Source organism: Panthera leo, chromosome F2 (genome assembly GCF_018350215.1).
Source record: "Panthera leo isolate Ple1 chromosome F2, P.leo_Ple1_pat1.1, whole genome shotgun sequence".
Taxonomy (NCBI): Eukaryota; Metazoa; Chordata; class Mammalia; order Carnivora; family Felidae; genus Panthera; species Panthera leo.
Window position 1 is genome coordinate 16,296,330 of NC_056695.1, and position 19,874 is coordinate 16,316,203.

General features: G+C 37.8%; 1 protein-coding gene across 4 annotated transcripts in view; it reads right to left on the minus strand.

Moving 5' to 3' along the window:
* ARMC1 (armadillo repeat containing 1) overlaps window positions 1-19,874 on the minus strand; it is a 68,561-nt gene that overhangs the window by 36,403 nt on the left and 12,284 nt on the right. For all 4 annotated transcript variants that reach the window (XR_006198112.1, XR_006198111.1, XM_042923253.1 and 1 more), the window contains exons 2-3: window positions 16,691-16,911; window positions 10,906-10,997 (exon numbers count right to left, since the gene is read on the minus strand). Coding sequence is in view for 2 of the 4 variants with exons in the window: in XM_042923253.1 (XP_042779187.1) it covers window positions 10,906-10,997; window positions 16,691-16,873 (275 nt within the window). In the remaining 2 variants the exon portion in view is untranslated. The remainder of the gene's footprint in view (window positions 1-10,905; window positions 10,998-16,690; window positions 16,912-19,874) is intronic.

Consider the following 19,874-nt stretch of genomic DNA (forward strand, 5'->3'; position numbering starts at 1 on the left):
AAATGTAAACTACTGGTAAGAATATAATTGGTAATACTGGAATAATATTGTTTTCCAAATACTCTTTGACTCTGTAATTCCTCTACTGGAACTTGTTAAGAAAATAATCTATGAAATGAAAGTAATCCAAAACAGGGGCACCTGGGCGGCTTCAGTCAGTTCGGCTCAGGTCATGATCTCATGGTCCATGAGTTCGAGCCCCGCATCCAGCTCTGTGCAGACAGTTCAGAGCCTGGAGCCTGCTTTGGATTCTGTGTCTTCCCCTCTCTCTGCCCCTCTGCCACCCGTGCTCTGTCTCTCACAAAAACTAAACAAACATTTAAAAAATTAAAAAAAAAAAAAAAAAAGTAATCCAAAACATAAGAATAGCCTTTTAAACAGTTAGGCAAGGAAGTTTTAGGGATACCTGGGTGGCTCAGCTGGTTGAGGGTCTGACTCTTGATCCTGAATCAGGTCATGATCCCAGAGCTATGGGATGGAACCTCCATGCTAAGAGTGGACCCTGCTTGGGATTCTCTCTCTCCCTCCCCCCACCCCCCGCCTTGTGCTCGCTCACTCTCTCTACAATAAAAAATAAATTTTTTTAAATAAATTTAAAAAATATTTATTTTGAGAGAAAGAAAGCATTAGGGAGGGGCAGAGAAAGAATCCCAAGCAGGTTCCCTGCTGTAAGCACAGAGGCCGATGCAGGGCTAGAACCCACAAACCGTGAGATCATGACCTGAGCTGAAATCAAGAGTGAGAGGTTTGGGAGCCTGGGTGGTTCAGTCAGTTAAGCACCCGACTTCAGCTCAGGTCATGATCTCATGCTCCATGAGTTTGAGCCCCTGTCAAGCTATGTGCTGAGAGCTCAGAGCCTGGATCCTGCTTCAGATTCTGTGTCTCCCTCTCTCTCCGCCCCACCCCCACTTGCACTCTTGTCTCTCTCTCTCAAAAATGAATAAATGTTAAAAAAAAAAAAAAGAGAGATGTTTAACCAACCGAGCCACCCAGGTGCCCCTAAATAAAAATTTAAAAAAGAAATTTTGTGACTCCTGGGTAGCTCAGTCGGTTAAGCATTGGACTTCGGCTCAGGTCATGATCTCACGGTTCATGAGCTTGTGCCCCAATTTGAAGTGAGCTCGAGCCCCACTTTGGGCGAACACAAGCTTCGCATTGAGTGAGCCCTGGTTCTCTCTTTCCCTGCCCTCACTCATTTGTGCCCTCTCTCTAAAAAAAAAAAAAAAAAAAAACCCAAAAAGTGTTAGGACAGTACTGACCAACATAACTTTCTGAAATGATGGAAATGTAGTAAACTAGTCACATGAATATTAAATACTTGGAATAAGGTTGGTACAAGTGAAAAATTGGTTTTTAAATTTAATTTTAATTTAAATTTAAATTGCCACATGTGGCTAACAACTACCATACGAGACAGAATTTTTAGAAAAAAAGGGAAGATCACCTCTGCTGTTAAGTTAACCTTCCTTTTCCTGATTATTACTCCCATACGTCTGACAAACCATTTCTCTAACACGTTTTCTGACTAAGGTCCTGCAAAAGAAATTAGCTCTACAAAAACTATAAGTGACAATTTTCTTAATTCTCCAAAGGATGGTATAGAGTTAAAACCATTCTAGATTCACAGGAGAGAAGATAATCTGTACATCTATTGGATTCCTTAGGGCTCTGGGGCTTAATTCTCTCATACACCTGTATTACCAGTTTCCACATTAGTAGCAACAGAGTGAGGGAAGAGAATTCCATTTATTCATAAGAACAATTTGCAAAGGTGATACGTGTGCATTTACAATTGCCTGTGCTGCTACAGAGGCTACTCGCACTAACTTTCATTTAGGAAATTAAGGATTTGGGGCACCCGGCTGGCTTAGGCAGTAGAGCACACAATTCCTGATCTTAGTATTTGTGAGTTCGACTCCCACATGGGGTGTAAAGATTGCTTAAAAATAAAATCTTAAAAAAAAAAAAATTACAGATTTACCAAAAAACAGAAAAAAAGAAAATTAAGGATTTACAACAAAACTATACTTATAGTCACACATCTTATGTTTGCTTAAACAAAGCAATTACAGATAATTAGAAAAATGGTTCTATGAAATAAATACTCCTATGACCACCATTTTTAACTTGTTTCATAATTCCAAAATCTCATCATTTTCACACAGTAATAAATTCCCTTCTGGAAGATTTTCAATTTCTACCTACTTAAAACCAAAAGATTTTAAAAGAATAACATAATCAAATCAACATGATGGCCTCACTGTTAAGTATGGTTTTCAGGTGTACCTCATAGGACTAATTTTATTGCTACCCTTCCTATGAAACGGTTAAGGGATCTATTTACAGGCCCAGATCCCTCTCAAAACTAAGTAAAATTTTGTCTTAGGCAAAATTAAATTTACAAAAGCATATAAGCAAATTTAATTACAGTTACTTCGTGATCAGGGCACTATGAAGTACCCGTTCAACAAATCAATTATACCTTTTTTTTTCCCAACAAATCAATTATAAATAATTATTTCCTTACTTTTAAAAAATGCTTTTAAAACCAAAAAGAAAAATCCAAGACCATCTACAGATGTGGAAGCTAGTCTTTAAAAAAAAAAAAAAATTACTGTTCAAATACTATCATTCAAAACATTCAAAAAGAAAAAGTCTAGAGTTTTATGGTATATTTGGCCATAAATATGAGAGACTGTATAATTAAACAAGAATTAATTGCCCTCATCTTCTTAGGCAATTGCAAATTGAAAGAGCTGATTAATGCCCTGGATTTAGTTCAGTCTTTAAAATGTGACATCAGAAAAAAAGACTATCTTGAAAATTTCTTTCATCTAAGTAATTGGAATTTTGTTCTCAGTAATTCACTATTAAATAATGAAGTATATTGATTCCTCACCACTTTTTCTAATTAGTTATCCATACTGAAAAGGTTCATGTTATTCATAAAACACAACTACAAGAAACTTGACCTTTATTATATATCAAAAATAATCTTAATTCTGAATATATATCCTTATTGGTCATAAACACCAATTCACTCTAATTCTAGATGCCGCTATAAACATTTCATATTGCTCATAAAGGCCAGTTAAAACCTCCACATACTACATAAAATCAATGAATATATCATTTTACTGTTGAAGACTTGCTATCTATCATCTTGAAAAACCTCTTAAATTTTCCTTTAGGAGTTGCTTTTGCTTTTCTTTTCGGTGTTGTTTGCTAAGAAGTGTTCTGGTAACATTTATGCAACCCAGAAAATTATCCCTCATTTTTCAATGCAAAAAACAGTCCTAAATTAAAAAGGGTTCTAAGAAGGAAGTCAACAGCTCTGTTTAGGTAACAATGAAATCCAAGGCAGGGAACCTATGATCCTTGAGCCAAAGCCTATTCATTTATATATTAACCATGGCTGTTTTGAACCACCAGGGTAGTTGCAACGGGGACTGTTATGTCTAGCAAAGCCTAAAACATTTACTGGCTTTTCACAGAAAAAAATTTGCCAACCTCTGTTCTAAATAATTACAAAAAAGACACTTAAAAAAAACTACAAAGTATGTGGAATGTAACCACAGCCATTAAGAATGATATTGCAAGGGACACCTGGGTGGCTCAGTCGGTTAAGCATGTGACTTCGGCTCAGGTCACAATCTTATGGTTTGGGAGTCCAAGCCCCACATCAGGCTCTGTGCTGCTAGCTCAGAGCCCGGAGCCTGCTTTGGATTCTGTGTCTCCCTCTCTCTCTGCCCCTCCCCTGCTCATGCTCTTGTCTCTCTCTCTTTCTCTCTCTCTCATAAAAAATAAACATGATTAAAAAAAAAGAATGATATTGCAGGTAAATGGTTATATGGAAGAGTGCTCCTGATAATATATATTAACTACCACTACTGCCCTTACCTTTTATAAAATATATTGGCATCGGATTTCTCAAAAAAAAAAGAGAATAAAAATCAAGGCAAAGCAGAGCAACATTTTCAAGAATCTCAAGAAAACAAAAGGTGAGCCATGGATCCAGTCCAGCTGTCCTTTAAGTATTAAAGTTACAGAAAAAGGGTTTTAAACATGAAAGAAGTCAAGGAATATTTGAGCCTTTCTTGAGCAATCTACTAGACAATGAGCTTAAACCAAGAGATGACCAGAAAAGTTTTGCAAAAGGACAATGAGCATTTTCTATATTTAACTGTGGATCTAAGTTTAAAACAAAGGTGGGAAAGAGAATGAAAGAACACATCAATGTTTGACAAAGCAGGAATAATCCAACTTCAAAAAAAAAAAGGAGTCACCTGAAACTAATGTAACATTATGTGTTAAATATACTCAAACAATTTTTTAAAAAAAGGACAAGGGAGAAGAAAAGACTAAAGTAGAAAAAGTTTAGTGACTATGGAACACATAACAGGTGGGAATCAAAAAATTACCATTAAAACTAACAATCAAGATAGTGGAAGTTTAAATAAGAAAACAGACAACTTAGAATATTTTTTAAAAGTATAAGTACAAGAGCAACCACTGTTAACAGTAAAACAAACCATTTTAAGTATGAGAAGAAATTTTCAAAGTAAGGATCACCTGGGTGGCTTAGTCAGTTAAGCTTCTGATTCTTGATTTCAGCTTTGGTCATGGTCTCATGGCGTGTGAGATCGAGCCCTGCATTGGACTCCATGCTGAACGTGGAGCCTGTTTGGGATTCTCTCTCTCCCTCTCTCTCTGTCCCTTCTCTACTTGTGTGCTCTCTCTCAAAATAAATAAATAAACTCTAAATAAAAAAAAAAAGAAATTTTCAAAGTAAAAGAAAACCTCATGCAGAGAAAAAAACACAACTACTGCAACACAACATACACAGTAACTATCACAAAAATGAATGAAGATTAAATATATCAATCACTCAATATAAATGGACTTAGTTCACCAAGTAAAACAAAAAGATTTTCCATTTGGCTCAAAAAAACAAAACACAACTAAAACAAAGTGATTCAGAAATAAAGGAATGGGCAAATGTTGACCAGGCAAATAGAAACAATGAGAACAGGGCTTGCATACTGATCAAACAAAGTAAGGGGTGCCTACGTGGCTCAGTTAGTTGAGCATCTGACTCTTGATTTCAGCTCAGGTCATGGGATCAAGCCCTGCACTATGCTCCGTGCTGAGCATGGAACCTGCTTAAGACTCCCTCGCGTGCTCTCTCTCTCTCTCTCTCCCCCACTTGTGCTCTCTAAAATAAAATGAACATTAAATAAATAAATGAAATGAAAGAAATTTTAACTACTTTTTAAAAAGAACACAGAAACAAGAAGCAAAAACCACATAAGGAAATAAAGAACACAAAGCAATAAAGCACAAACTTTTCACCCAAGATTTTAGCAAGAAGAATAGACCATTGTTTATTATGGCACTGTTTCAAAATCTAGGATTTTAGGAAGTTCTCCAGATGAAATGAGATATTTTAAAGTTGAGATGCCACATTTTATTGAAGCAGCTTTTACTTATAGTATATTTCATACTAGATATTCACAAGCACTTTTATAAAATGCATCTTATAGCAGAACTATTACTCCTAAAATACAAATTACAATGTCCTATAAATACCAATACAAATTGTCTTAACCTGATTTAGATGTTCTCCTGAGTCAACATTTTGAAAATTGTCTCCAAAAAAGGAATCCAAAACTAAAAAATAAAATGTAAAAAGGTTCTAACCTCTAATGAAATGTTATTTATGGAAGAGATTAAAATTAAACATAATGCCAGATTTATTCTCAATGACAGAGAACTGAAAGTAATAGTGACTTTGGAGTCAATTCAACTATCAATCCATAAGCATCAATAAACACAAGGAAACCTGCTGTTAAATAAATGTTAAAATCTCAGCAAAATTCTGTAACAAAACATAAGACAGTGATTAAGGCTCAAAATTTTAGTATGGAGAATTTCTCCTAGTTTATAAAACATTTTTCTCAGCTTCCCGTGTGAAGAATAATGTCCACTTTCCACACCTACTTTTGAGGTTTGGTTTCCCTTTCAATCACTGCCAAGTGAAAGGTTTCCCTTCAGTCAATAGAGCAGCATATTATGTTCCATGGGTCTTTCTGGAATATGGGGAGATTTTTACACTTCCTTAGTTGCAGAGTTCCATAGAATCATAGCTAAAACTCTCCCTAACTCAGTACTCCCAAATAGAAATACTGATTGGAATCACATCCTAACTGGCTGGCTTTCATGGGACAACCATATCAAAGAAAGCAGTTAGGGTATATAATATAAATCTCTTGTGCTATGGCTTACCAAAGTGATCTATATAATAATGGGATGCCAATTCGTTCATAAACTAGTTAAGTTAGGATATCAATAGATCAGACATCTGTATATAGTAACACACATGACACAATGCAAAATGTCTAAAGAACACACATTTACCAAAGCAGTTATGCATATAAAACTCACCCTACCATATATGAGAATTTTTCATTCTGATTTAAAAAAAATTTTTTTTTAATGTTTATTTATTTTTGAGAGACAGAGAGTGCGAGTGGGGGAGGGGCAGAGAGCGAGAAGGAGACACAGAATCTGAAACAGGCTCCAGGTTCTGAGCTGTCAGCATAGAGCCTGACACGGGGCTCGAACCCACAGACCGCAAGATCATGGCCTCAGCCAAAGTCAGACGCTTAACTGACTGAGCCACCCAGGTGCCCCACGTTCTGATTTTTAATAAAGGTACCCAAAAGAACCAAGTAGATGAAAAGATAAGAAAAATGCCTGACCAACCTAATTTCCTAAAAGAAAATCAAGTCCATGCCATGAGACAGTTCATAAGTTAAACATGCTGAGCCAAAACCTGATTCCAATACTTCTCTAATACTTCACAGTCTTAATGTTTATGAGCCAAAACTCAGTTTTTATTAACCTTCTAAAAACATTCAAATATAGCAATAAATTTCTAAGATGATCACCACACTGTCCGAAAAAAACACACTTTGAGTTATAAAACTAAGTCACTGTGGCAGCCAAGGAGATACACTGCATGGATCTCCCTTTAAGAAAGAAGCTTGCTTGGGGCTCCTGGGTGGCTCAATTGGTTAAGCTAAGTGTATGACTTCAGCTCAGGTCACGATCTCACGGTTTGTGGGTTTGAGCCCCGCATCAGGCTCTGTGCCGACAGCTCAGAGCTTGGATCCTGCTTCAGATTCTGTGTCTCCCTCTCTCTCTGCCCCTCCCTGGCTCGCACTCTCTCTCTCTCTCTCAAAAATGAATAAACATTAAAGAAAAGAAAAGAAAAGAAAAGAAAAGAAAAGAAAAGAAAAGAAAAGAAAAGAAAAGAAAAGAAGCTTGCTTGCCCTTTGGGTGCAGAAAGTGGAGTAGCAGCTGTCATTGCTTTGAGATCCATCACACCATTCAAGCTTTTATACCAAGGCCTGGCTCTTCACAGGCAGTCCCCAGCCAATGAGCAGTGGGGACACTAGGTGGCCATTTCTGCCCAGTGCAAGTCTCATTCACAGGGCAATCCTTGCTGTGAGCTCCCCTTTGAGTTGACTATCAGATCTGCACTGCAATCTGAGACTCTCCTTGCCTCACTCGGTTTCCTCTCCATTATCCTTTTACAGATGACAGATCCGCACTGAAGTCTAAAGACTGGAGTCTAATCCTGCTTCATCCTCCTCTATCTTTACAGGCCTTACCCCACAACAAACCTCTTCCATTTCTAACTCCATTTCAAGATCTCTTTTCCTGATGATAAGCCAAGATAATGACCTGAATGGACACACCACTTCTCTTACAAAAATATAAGTAGTCTCCCTACTATTTTATAAATGTCTCTCTCACATATACACACACACACACATATACACATATCTACCAGAACATTAGCCAATCAAAAAACATTGTTTTACAGGTTTAATCTATGCAACCTCTAAAACTTGCTCTAAATCTTTAAAGTTCAGATTTAAAGTACATTTTAACATATTAACATTAAATTTTTTCATGGAATTTCTTACATTTAAATAATTTTTACCACATAAATTTTCAACTTCAATAACTATACCTGTTAAAGGACAACACAATCTTAAGTTCATCATATGAATAAAACTGCACTACAGAAGCATCCATGCTATGCTTTCCAAAAGAGCTAATATGCCAGTAAAAATAGTTAATTTATATGGGGGTGCCTGGGTGACTCAGTCAGTTTTGTGTCTCACTGGCTCAGGTCATGATCTTGTGGTTCAAGAGTTGAAGCCCTCCATTGTGCTCGATGCTGACAGCAGGGAGCCCGCTTCGCATTCTCTTTTCCCCTCTCTCTGCCCCTCTCCCGCTTGGCTCTTGCTCTCTCTTGCTCTCCCTCTCTCTCTCTCAAAAGTAAACATTTAAAACAAAATTGTTACCTATATGGCATTGAAGCATACTAGAAACAATAATGAAACCTTTTATTTTATACAACTTTTTAGGATATACAAAACGTTTCTACATATATTATCCATTAGATCATTAGATCCTCAATCACTTTGCAGGTGTTACTATAGGCTTTAGATAAGGAACTTAGGGTCAAAGAGATTGTCTCAAGTAAGAACTAGAATCCAGATTTTTGCTGGTGGAATTGACCTCAAATCATAGAGATAATTAACACAATTGATACAGTTAATACTTTCTATTACTTATTCCTAACTGATCACTTCAATAAAAACAAGAAAAAAACTTCAGCCTCTATCTGGTCATTATCAAAGATCAAGGCACCACAGAACTATCCTATCAGGCAGCTGACCCCATAAGAACAAATATTTTAGAGATTTCTGAAAAATAAGATTAATAAGATAAAGTTTATCCAGAAGCTAAGAACACCAAGAAAAAAAGCACACTGTCTTGGAAGTCAGTTTCGATGATTCTTCACTGATATAATTTAACCATTTAGCATTTGGGAATTACAGAACTTTTGTGAGCACTCGAGCCAAAGAAACTCCAAGATTTCTTTCTTGTGGTCACTTACAGTGGATATTTATTATTCTTGACCCTTTTATGCCCTAGAATGCTGTGGGGGTTTCCATGGTGAATCTATGCATAAGCTAAACCATCAGATGTGTCAAAGATGCAATGTGAGATTAGGTTTGCACTAGAACTGTGATGTGAACAGGACACTTACAACTAATGAATTCTTTCAAGGTGAGGTGGAAGGTTGTAAATGGAGACTTCCTATCCCACCCTTGCAGCTCAAGCTAGCTGTGACTGAGACTGATGTGGGGAGCTGCATCAGACCTTGCAAGAAACTAAAGGTGAATACAGACTCTGAAATGGCACCCAAAGCCTTTTAAAATAAATAGAAAATTTTTAAGAAGTATGAAAAAAAGACGCAGTTGGGCAGGTGGGTGGGGAGCAAGGGTTTAAAGAGTAACAACTTCTGTATTGTTGTAAAATGCCTCATCTGTATACCTTGTACTGGGACACTTTATTTCTCAGTACTGCATGGCAGGAAATGGAATGCCAATAGAAGACAGTTGTGTTGGTGATTACTCACTTTAAATCAGATAAATTAAATGGTTACCCTTCATAGTTTTAAAGGCAGGCATGTCTAGTAGAAGATCAAAATACAAAGTAAACTAAGATTAAGCCTCAGAAGCATAGCTTTTTTGCTTTCAGACAAAGTGGAAATATCAAAACACTTAATCTTCAGTTCCTAGTCTTCTAACAGGAAATCGGCAAAGACTAAGAAAGGAACAAAACCAGACACTCCCAGGGGCAAGAGAGCTGAAGGACTACAGACAAGTAACATGGACTCTTTGTATCTTCCTCACCCATAAAATTGTTATCTGCCAAATCTATCTCAAAAAGTTTTAAGTAACATAAAAAGATAATGGATGTGAAAACCATAGTAAGCTGAAAGGTGCAATTAAAAACCACCCATTTGCTAAAATTCGAATACCTCTAAGTCTCTGAGAAATGTCTTAATAATGCTCAGAAAATCTTATCAAAAGCCCTTTTTTGCCATGATACTGACAAAGTTTTTTTTTTTTTTTTTTTAATTTAAATTTTAGTTAACATACAGTATTGTTTTCAGGAGAATTTAGTGATTCATCACTTACATACAACACCCAGGGCTCATCACAACAAGTGCCCTCCTTAATACCCATCACCCTTCTAGCATATCCCGCACCCACCTGCCTCCATCAACCCTGTTTGTTCTCTATAGTTAAGTCTCTTATGGTTTGTTTCCCTCCCCCCTTTTTCCCCACCTTCCCACATGAGTGAAATCATATGGTATCTGTCTTTCTGACTGACTTATTTCACTTATATATTTTAGCTTCATTCACGCTGTTGCAAATGGCACGATTTCATTCTTTTTGATGGCTGAGTAATATTCCCTTATATGTATATATATATGCCTATACATACATATATATACACATACATATACATATATACATACATACATATATATACATATATATACATATATACTTATTATATATATATATACACACACACACATCTTTGTCTATTCCTGATGGTTCTTTTGAGTAAGACAGGGATGAAGTAGCAAAAGAACTTTGTAAGGTACTATAATACTGCTTACTTTCAAATGTGATTAGTAACCTATGTTGCTTTGTTTACATATACCTCACAAAACTTAAAGGTAGGATTTTCTCTTTTTAAAAATATGATTCATAAGAACCATGTTTATCAACATTTTAAATAAAATTTGAGCATTTTCATAAATACTATTAATATCAATGTTTAAGAATAATCAGAAGACTGACAATCAGAACACTCCTAGACATAAAACCCATAAAAGTATGCCTTCATATTAGAATAAAAATTTCAGTGAAATGATGTATTACATTTCACTGTATATTACAACATACATTTAACAGGAAGATCCATTTTTCCACTGCCTTAGGAGACACCATCTATTGTACTTACTTCTGTATAACATTTTGCAAGCTTAACATCATCCCCAGTTCTCCTTTCATCTTCTCTCTGTTAGCTCGGCATTCTGCCAAGTACCGAAGAGCCTACAGCAAAAACAGTGACAGGTTAATTTACAACTCCAGACTATTCAAAACTAAACTCATTACTAACTTACTGCAAGAGGAAAAAGATGAAAAATAAGTTTTTGTTTTTAGAATCAATTGGTTTTGAAGTATTTAGAAACTCTTCTTTAAATGCGATGATCACAGCAGACCCCTAGGGAAGAAATGATCCTTTTAGCTAAAGTATCTGAATCTGCTCTTTGAAATAATGGTCCCTAACTTATCTGTAAGTCAAAATTAGGTTGTTCTGGCTTTATTTTCACCACTTCATCTTGACAGAGATATATGAAACCACATTCCATTTATTAATTTTAGGGAGTAGTCTCAATAGCTACCATTTCCCCCTAGATGCTTTTTACATATTAATTAAAATAAACTGCTGAGCAAGACAAAACATAAAAATACCTTTACAGAATGAACTGCTTCTAATTTTACAATTCACCTTTAAAGTGTCCTTTTTTATTGAAAAACAAAAGATGAATTCACAGATTTCTACTTTGTCAAGTTTTACTTTTCTAGGGTGCTTTTCTCTTAAAATTTAAAGTATATTTTGGGGGCACCTGGGTGGCTCAGTTGGTTAAGCGTCCAACTTCGGCTTAGGTCATGATCTCGCGGTTTGTGAGTTCAAGCCCCATGTCGGGCTCTGTGCTGACAGCTCAGAGCCTGGAGCCTGCTTCACATTCTGTGTCTCCCTCTCTCTCTGTCCCTCCCCTGCTCTCGCTCTCTGTCTCTCAATAATAAATAAATGTTAAAAAAAGTATAGTTTTCAAGTATTTCACATGCTGGTTCTCTAAGGATTTCATTTAGCTGTTCTACAGACCTCCTAATCTCTCATCACTTACCGAATACTTTGGTACCAGATTTTTAGGAATACATCTGTGATCTGTGAACTATACCATCCACAACTCTGCCATCTCAGCCTGCTGACCTTCACATTTGCTACTGGTCCTCTGTAGTACATTTCCCAAGTGCCTGGTGATTACTGAAAATGGCACTATCTACGAAATCTCCTATTCTTTCTGCAACTCCTCCCAACCTTGACATTCACTTCAGTCTATAAAGGATTAACTGCCATGGGAGCTGACCTCCATCCACAAAAAGCCAATAGGACAACATATATTAAACACACTGAACAAGAGGTGGCATAGGACTGTAACCCCTGAGAGAAGAGAAATATGAGGGGGGCCCGGTAAGTGCCCCACCTTACTGCTTTGGAGGCAGTTTTCAGACTAGCACAGGGAGGGGGAACCCAAATGGAGCCCAGGGGTCTTGCTGGGTTAAGGATGCAGATATCAGAGGCGGGGAGGTTAGGATGGTGCAGCATAATAACAATCAATATTTGGTCTTTGTCCAGTCCCTGGTGCAGAGCTCCTAAAAACCCCTGGAATTTTCTGAATGATAGCAGTTTCTTTTGTTATTCCTAAAGCAGCCCTTTTGATCACACCTGGGTTTATGTAAAAGAAGTGAGGTAGGCTGAGGCCCCAAGATAGCCTCAGAATGGGGCTGGTCACTAGTAAGACCAAGAGATTAGAGGCTGAACTTTCAGCCCCACCCACTGACTGGGAGTAGGAAGGTGCTGAAGATTAAGCTCTTGAACAGGGGCACCTGAGTGGCTCAGTTGGTTGAGCGTTTGACTCTTGATTTTTCTGCTCAGGTCATGATGTCAGTTTCATGAGTTTCAGCCCTGCATAGGGTCTGTGCTGATAGCATAGTGCCTGCCTGAGATTCGCCCCCTCTCTCTGCCCCTCCCCTGCTCACACACTCTCTCTCAAAATAAGTAAACTTAAAAAAAAAATTTTAACTCTTGAACAAGGAGATTCAGAATTTCTGAATTGGTGAATACAACCGTCTGCCAGGAACATCCCAACTCCACAGGGACAAACGTTACCGCCCTCAGGACCCTTCCGGACCTTGCCCCATGTACCTATTCATTTGTACCCTTTACAATAAGCTGGTAAATGTAAGCCAAGTGGCTTCTGGAGCTCTGGAGCCATTCTAGTAAATTATCAAACCTGAGGAGGGGGACACCGGAACACCTAATTTATAGCTGTTCAGTCAGAAATACAGGTGACCTGATACTGGCAACTGGCCTTTGAAGTGAATGTAGTCTTGTGGGAGTGAGCCTTAAATTGAGGGAGTTTGACATTTAACTCCAACTGGGTAGTTTCAGAATTGAATTGAACTGAATTGAATTGCTGGACACCGAGCTGGTGTCCGCACGGAAATAGAATTGGCTGGTGTCAGAAAACACCCCAGGTGGCTAGAATTTGCAGAACAGAATAGGAGAGAAGAGGGATCTGACCAGGATGGGGGAAAAAAATCAATAGAAAGAGACCAAGATGTGACAGAGATGGAATTAGAAAATAAGGGCATTAAAACAGCTATTGTAAATATGCTCCATATGCTCAAGGATGAGTAGGAAAACATGAGTGTGATGAGGAAAGAAATGGAAGATATTAAAAATCCCCAAATGTAACTTCTAGAGGACAAAAACATAATACCTGAAATGAAAACAACCCTGAATGGGTTAAGAGATTAGACACTACAGAAAAAAAGATCAGTGAACTTAAAATACAGCGATAGAGGGGCGCCTGGGTGGCTCAGTAGGTTAAGCGTCCGACTTCGGCTCAGGTCATGATCTCACGTTCTGTGAGTTCGAGCCCCGCGTCGGGCTCTGTGCTGACGGCTCAGAGCCTGGGGCCTGTTTCAGATTCTGTGTCTCCCTCTCTCTGACCCTCCCCCGTTCATCCTCTGTCTCTCTCTGTCTCAAAAATAAATAAACGTTAAAAAATTAAAAAAAAAAAAATATATAGCGATAGAAACTATCCAAAATGAAGCACAGAGAGGGAAAAGACTTAAAAGGAAAAAAAAAAAAAAACCAGCAGCGCAACAATGACCTGTAGGACAACATGAAGTACCTAACATACGGAGTGAGGAGGCATTAAAAAAACCCTGAAATTACAATGGATGACAATTTCCCCAAATTAATAAAAACTATAAAACCACAGACCCAACCAAGCAACTCAACAAATCCCACAAGAACAAAACCAAGACACAAAGGTGACCATCCATATCAAGCACATCATAATCATTTGCTGAAAAACAGTAATAAAGTCACCAAAAAAAGCCAGAAAAAAGAATTATGTAGAGGAACAAAGAATCATAGCAGTGTTATTAGAAATCATATGAAACAAGAGTATAGCTAATAAGCCAATAGTGAAGATAAAATTTAAAAACCACCACACCTGCTCTTCAACTTCAGTGGGAACTTGCACCCATGTATCCCCCCTCCTACTTTCTCTCTAGCTCTGTCCCTCCATGACTTGACTTCCCTTCCTGTTCAGCCTGGCATCTACAGTCTATCATTTCAACCACTCTCTTGCCAAAATCCTAAACTCCCTTTGCTAGCCTTCTGTGTAACTTACCTGGCCAAAAATCAACCCTGAACAAATCTGACTCTTTGGCTCTCAGGGCCTGTAGTGGCCTGAAGGAGGTGAAAAGGGATTTTGTGAGCTGTAAGCATCTTACCAATCCAGTGTCACCAAACTAGTCAGGACCTCAAAACTGCTGAACAATCCCACCTTTCTCCTCAGTCAGCAACCTGTCCCCTTTTCTGTAGCAACTCTCAGGGCCTCCTCTTCAAACCTCTTCCACTCTGGCAGCCCCTAGCCTCCTTCTTCTTTTTTAGCCCCCAGCCTTCCAAATTTAAATAGGTCCAAGTCTAGTCCACCAAAAAAAAACAAAACAAAAAAAAAACACTTTTTCCTTCTACCCCAAGTCCCTATCTGGAGACCTATCCCAAGACCTATCTGGTGTTGGTCTTATCCTTATTGCTCTCTCTTATCCTTATTGCTATTCATATTGAAATAAAACCAATCTAGGGACCATGCAAACTTTCCCATTTGTTACTAATGTTCACTTGTCAATGTCTGTCTTGCCTATTAAACTTCACTCTATGAAGGTAAAACAGAAAATCTGTATTATGAAGTTTGATTTTTGAAAGGGAAAATGCATATATTATTGCTCTGTACGAACTTGTGAAATTAGACTAAATGGGTCTCTAGGTAAAGGGCAAGGAGTTTGTGGGGCACCTGGGGGGCTCAATCGGTTAAGCATCTGACTCTTGGTTTCAGCTCAGGTCATGATCTCACAGTTGGTGAGTTCCAGCCCCATGTTGGGCTCTGCATTGACAGCGTGGTCCTGCCTGGGATTTGTCTCCCTCTCTCTCTGCTCCTCCCCTGCTCACTCTCTATCTCTCTCTCAGAAAAAAAGGGGAGGAGGGCAAGGAGTTTAAGATTTATTTTACAATAATCTTCTTTTTTAAACACTTTTGTTATGATTTTTTAAAAAAAATTTTTAAGTCTATATTTATTTTGAGAGAGAGAGAGCAAGCAGGGGAGGGGGAGAGAGAGATACAGAATCCCGAGTCAGCTCCGCACTGTCATATGTTTATGGTTGATTTGTTCAAATCAGAATCTAAAAATCAGGTCCACATATTACCCTTGGCTGATCTGTCTCTTCAGTCACTTAAAAAAAAAAAAGTTTGTTTATTTATTTATTTTGAGAGAGAAAGAGAGAGCATGAGTGGGGGAGGAGCAGAGAGGAGAGAGAGAATCCTAAGCGTGGCTCCATCCCACAAATAGTGAGATCGTGACCTGAGCCGAAACCAAGAGTTGGACATTTAACTGACTAGCCACCCAGGCTAAATCACTTTTAATCTTTAACAGTTACCACTATTCCTCTCCTCCAGCCAACTGCCTTTCTTTTTAATGCCATTTACTGTTCACACAACCAGATTATCTGTCCTCGAGAAATGATCACATTCTGGACTTGCCTGATTGCAATGTTCTTTCACATTTCTCTAGCTCCTGCATTTCTCATAACACAGTAGTTCCTTCTACGCTATCAGCCATGATCCTATATGTTTTTCTCTGGTCTTCCCCTTTCCTTACCTTTCCCTCCCATCTTATGCTAAAATAAGTGCTATGTCCATCGACTGAGAAGCAGATAAGGAGAATGTGGCATTCCCCTACAATGGAGTATTATTTGGCCAGTACTATTATATGCTACAATGTAGATGAACCTTGGGAACAGTGAAAGAAGCCAGTCACAAAACCCACATATTCTATGATTCCATTTATGTAAAAAATATATAGGCATTTTTGCCCAAATAGGCAAATATATATACAGTAGCTACTTAGGAAAGGGCTTGGGGGGCAGGGAGCAATAGGTAGAGGAGTTTCTTTCTGAGGTGATGAAAATGTTGTAAAACGGGACTATAGTGATGGCTGTGCAACTCTGTGAATACATTAAAAACCAATGAATGGTACACTTTAAATAAGTGACTTGTATGGCATGTGATTCAGACCTTAATAAAGGTATTACAAGACAAAAAAAACCCCAAACAGTAAGTTTCCTCTTCATGTGTCTATCCATACTGATATAATCCTCAAGATTTCTTGTTAAGTGAAAGAAGGAAGTTGCAGAACATTTCATGCATATGATATGCTACCATTTGTGTCAAAGGTACATACATGTTTGCGTATATAGAAATACAGACTTACTATTTGCTCTATAGTCAATTTTAAGTTTTTTACCACATCATCTAACATTTTCAAGTTCTCCTGAATTGCAAAATTGTAACACCAAGACTGAAATTACTACAGGCAACTTACCAGCAAAGCCGAGTGGACAACAGGGGGGTTGGGATGGTCCATAAATAAAATAAGGCCAGGCAGACATCCCTGATCCTGAACAATGGCTCTTCTATTTAATGGATCTGCTGCTAGATCCCGTAGCTGGTTAACTACCGAGAGAGCATCAGGTTCTTCATTCATGGTGGAGGAGGAAGAATTCATCTTCTATGCCGTACACATGAATAAAATCTTCTTAAATTCTGTAGAAATGGTTTGCAAAATTAGCTCAAGGCTGCTGAGGTATATTATGGCATTTGTTAAATAATCAAGATCACAACACCCTTAGAAAGAAACAGATGAATCTAAATCACACAAAAACTTGAGAATTGGCAATCCCACAGTTTAAGTAAAATGAACATAAGAAGCTAACTAAAAAAAAAAAAAAATCAAGTTATTTATGTGTGCACAATGTTTAAAGAACATATGTCATCTTCAATATTCCAATAAATTCCGTTTAGCAATACATATTTTAACACTAAAGTCACAATAAACAAGATCTTTACAGTTCAAGCTCACGACCTTCACTATACTTCTCCAATCATACCACTGCTAGCGCTATTTTCCTCTAGAACATTTCTGGAGCCTAAAACAAGTGCCTCAGGGAAAGGTGGCTAGCTGAAAGCTTTTTTTCTTATTTATCTATGAACAAAACCCAGCATACTGGATTTACAAAAGATAAAATCCCCTAGGAAAAAGGAGTCAAAGAAACCTGTGAACAAAAAAGCCTCACCCTGTGTCTGAGGCCCCAGGAGTTGGGGAGACCATGGTGAAGCTGAACTGAATCTAAGCACACCTGTGCCACACTTGGAAGAATGACACAGAATTTGAGGTACTTCACTTGACAGATAAGGAAACAGTCACAGAGAAGTTAAATAATTTGCCCCAGGTGACAAAAGTACAGAAGTGGGCTAAAATCTTATCTCCTAAACTAATCAGGTCTTTCCACTTTCCATACAGTTCTTTTAAATTCAAAAACTTTTTCCCACAAAAATAAACAGAGTATTTTAGAAAATACAACATGCTAAACGTACAAAAGTCAAAGAAAAAAATATCAAGAAATAATAGTCATATATGCAGAAAGTTAAAAATAACTTCCATTAAGCAAGTTACACAGTATATTCCTTATCAGTAAGAATATAAAGGTGTAAATACTTTCCACAAATCAATCAGTATGTTTATTTTTTTTTTAATATCTATTTTTGAGAGGGAGAGCTAAAGCAGGGGAGAGGCAGACAGCAGAAAGCCCAATGGGGGGCTTGAACCCATGAATCACAAGATTGTGACGTGAGCTGAAGTCAGATGCTTAACCAACTGAGCCACCCATACGTCCCAATCAGTATGTTTAATTCCAATTTCAAAAACAGTAACAAGTAGGGCGGGAGAGGAGGGATAAAATTTTTCTCTAATTCCAAAAAGGCTATTAAAGATTATTTGGGGGGGGGGGGGGGGGGAAGGTAATAAAGCAGAGTTAGCCTTACCATTTGTTGAAATATACAAAGCTATAAATAAAGGGGGGGGGGGGGCACAGAGCAGTAGAGAGATACTTCTCCCAGGAAAGCTACTTATATACATTCAGTATAAGAAAGTGGGCTCTCAGAGAGTCAGACCAAGGCTCCACTACTTGGTAAACCTGATTTCTGGCAAATCCTTTATTCTGTCTCAGTTTCTTCATCTATAAAATAGGGCTAATCATAGCAGCTACCAAATGGTGTACTATCTAAATAAAATAATACACAGAAAAGGGTTTAGACTGGTGCCTGACACTGTAAATGCTCAATAAGTAACAGTTTTAAGTTACGTGGAGCCAAAAAAATCCATCAAAAATAGTAAGATTACTCAATAAATGGTGTTGGAATGACTTCTGAGCAATTTAAAACCACTGCTAAGCAAGCTTTAATTCATACCACATGGCAAAAAGAAATCACTAAATATACATTAAATTTTTTAAGTATGCAAGCAAATGCAAAATTAAAGGACTCAGAAAATAGGGCTTTAGCAAAATAGTATTTGGCAGGTTATTTTCAAAAAATGAAAGTATTATTGTTACTATGGCAATTAAAAAAGGATTCAGAAAAAAAGCAATAGACTGAACACACAGATAAGACTAACACGTTTGGGGGCATGTTGCCTCTTAGGTGCCTCTATAGAGATTGGCATCCTGAATATCCCTGTTTATAAACCAGCTCACCATTGAGCTTTATGTGCTGTTACCAGCATGAATCTTATCCAAAACTGGAACCTGAAGAACCAATTACTGGCTGAAAGGCCTAAGACCCAATCCCATTTAAGAACCAAATACTCTGGATGAGGTCCCTTTGCAGGACCTTAGAACAGGAGAGCTCCATTCTTATTTAAGAAGTTGTTTGAGGGGTGCCTGGGTGTCTTAGTCGGTTAAGCAGATGACTTCCGCTCAGGTCATGATTTCACAGTTCCTGGGTTCAAGCCCCGTATCGGGCTCTGTGCTGACAGTTCAGAGCCTGGAGCCTGCTTCAGATTCTGTGACCCCTTTCTCTCTGCTCTTCCACTACTTGCTTTCTGTCTCTCTCTCTCTCTCTCTCTCTCAAAAATAAACATTAAAAAAAAAAAAAAAGGCATTAGTTAACTATTTAGTGGGAATGATTCTGAAAAAGTTATGGCCTTTCCTGTTCCTGAGAGATGAATAAAAGTCAAAACATTTAAAACTTTCAATCTTCAGAGCCCACAGACCAGGAGAGCGCTCAAATCAGGATCAGCCAAGGAAAGGATCAGGAATACCACAAGGCACCAAAAATCCAGACATAACAGAGGCAGAAATTGTAGTCAAGCACTGCATTTCTTATGGCACTTAACTGAAGGGAAGAAAGGTAGACAGAGCTATGATTTCTCCCCCAACTTAGAAGGGTTTTTATAAAACTTCAAGAGAGAATTCCTCAGGGTTAAAGTTCATTTTTCTTTCCTTATTTAATATTGCCAATATCAAGTTACTCTGAGAATTGCCTGAATCCTGCTAAATGATCAATATTTTTGTGTATTGCAGAATTCACATAGCAGCTTTTGCAAGATAGCTATGAACAGCTAAGAAAATGGAAACAGATAAGTTAGAACTTTAACCCCAATTCATGTATTAGATACATTTAGTTTTTCTATATTAACTGTATCATTTTCACACAGGCTGTTTGATAAA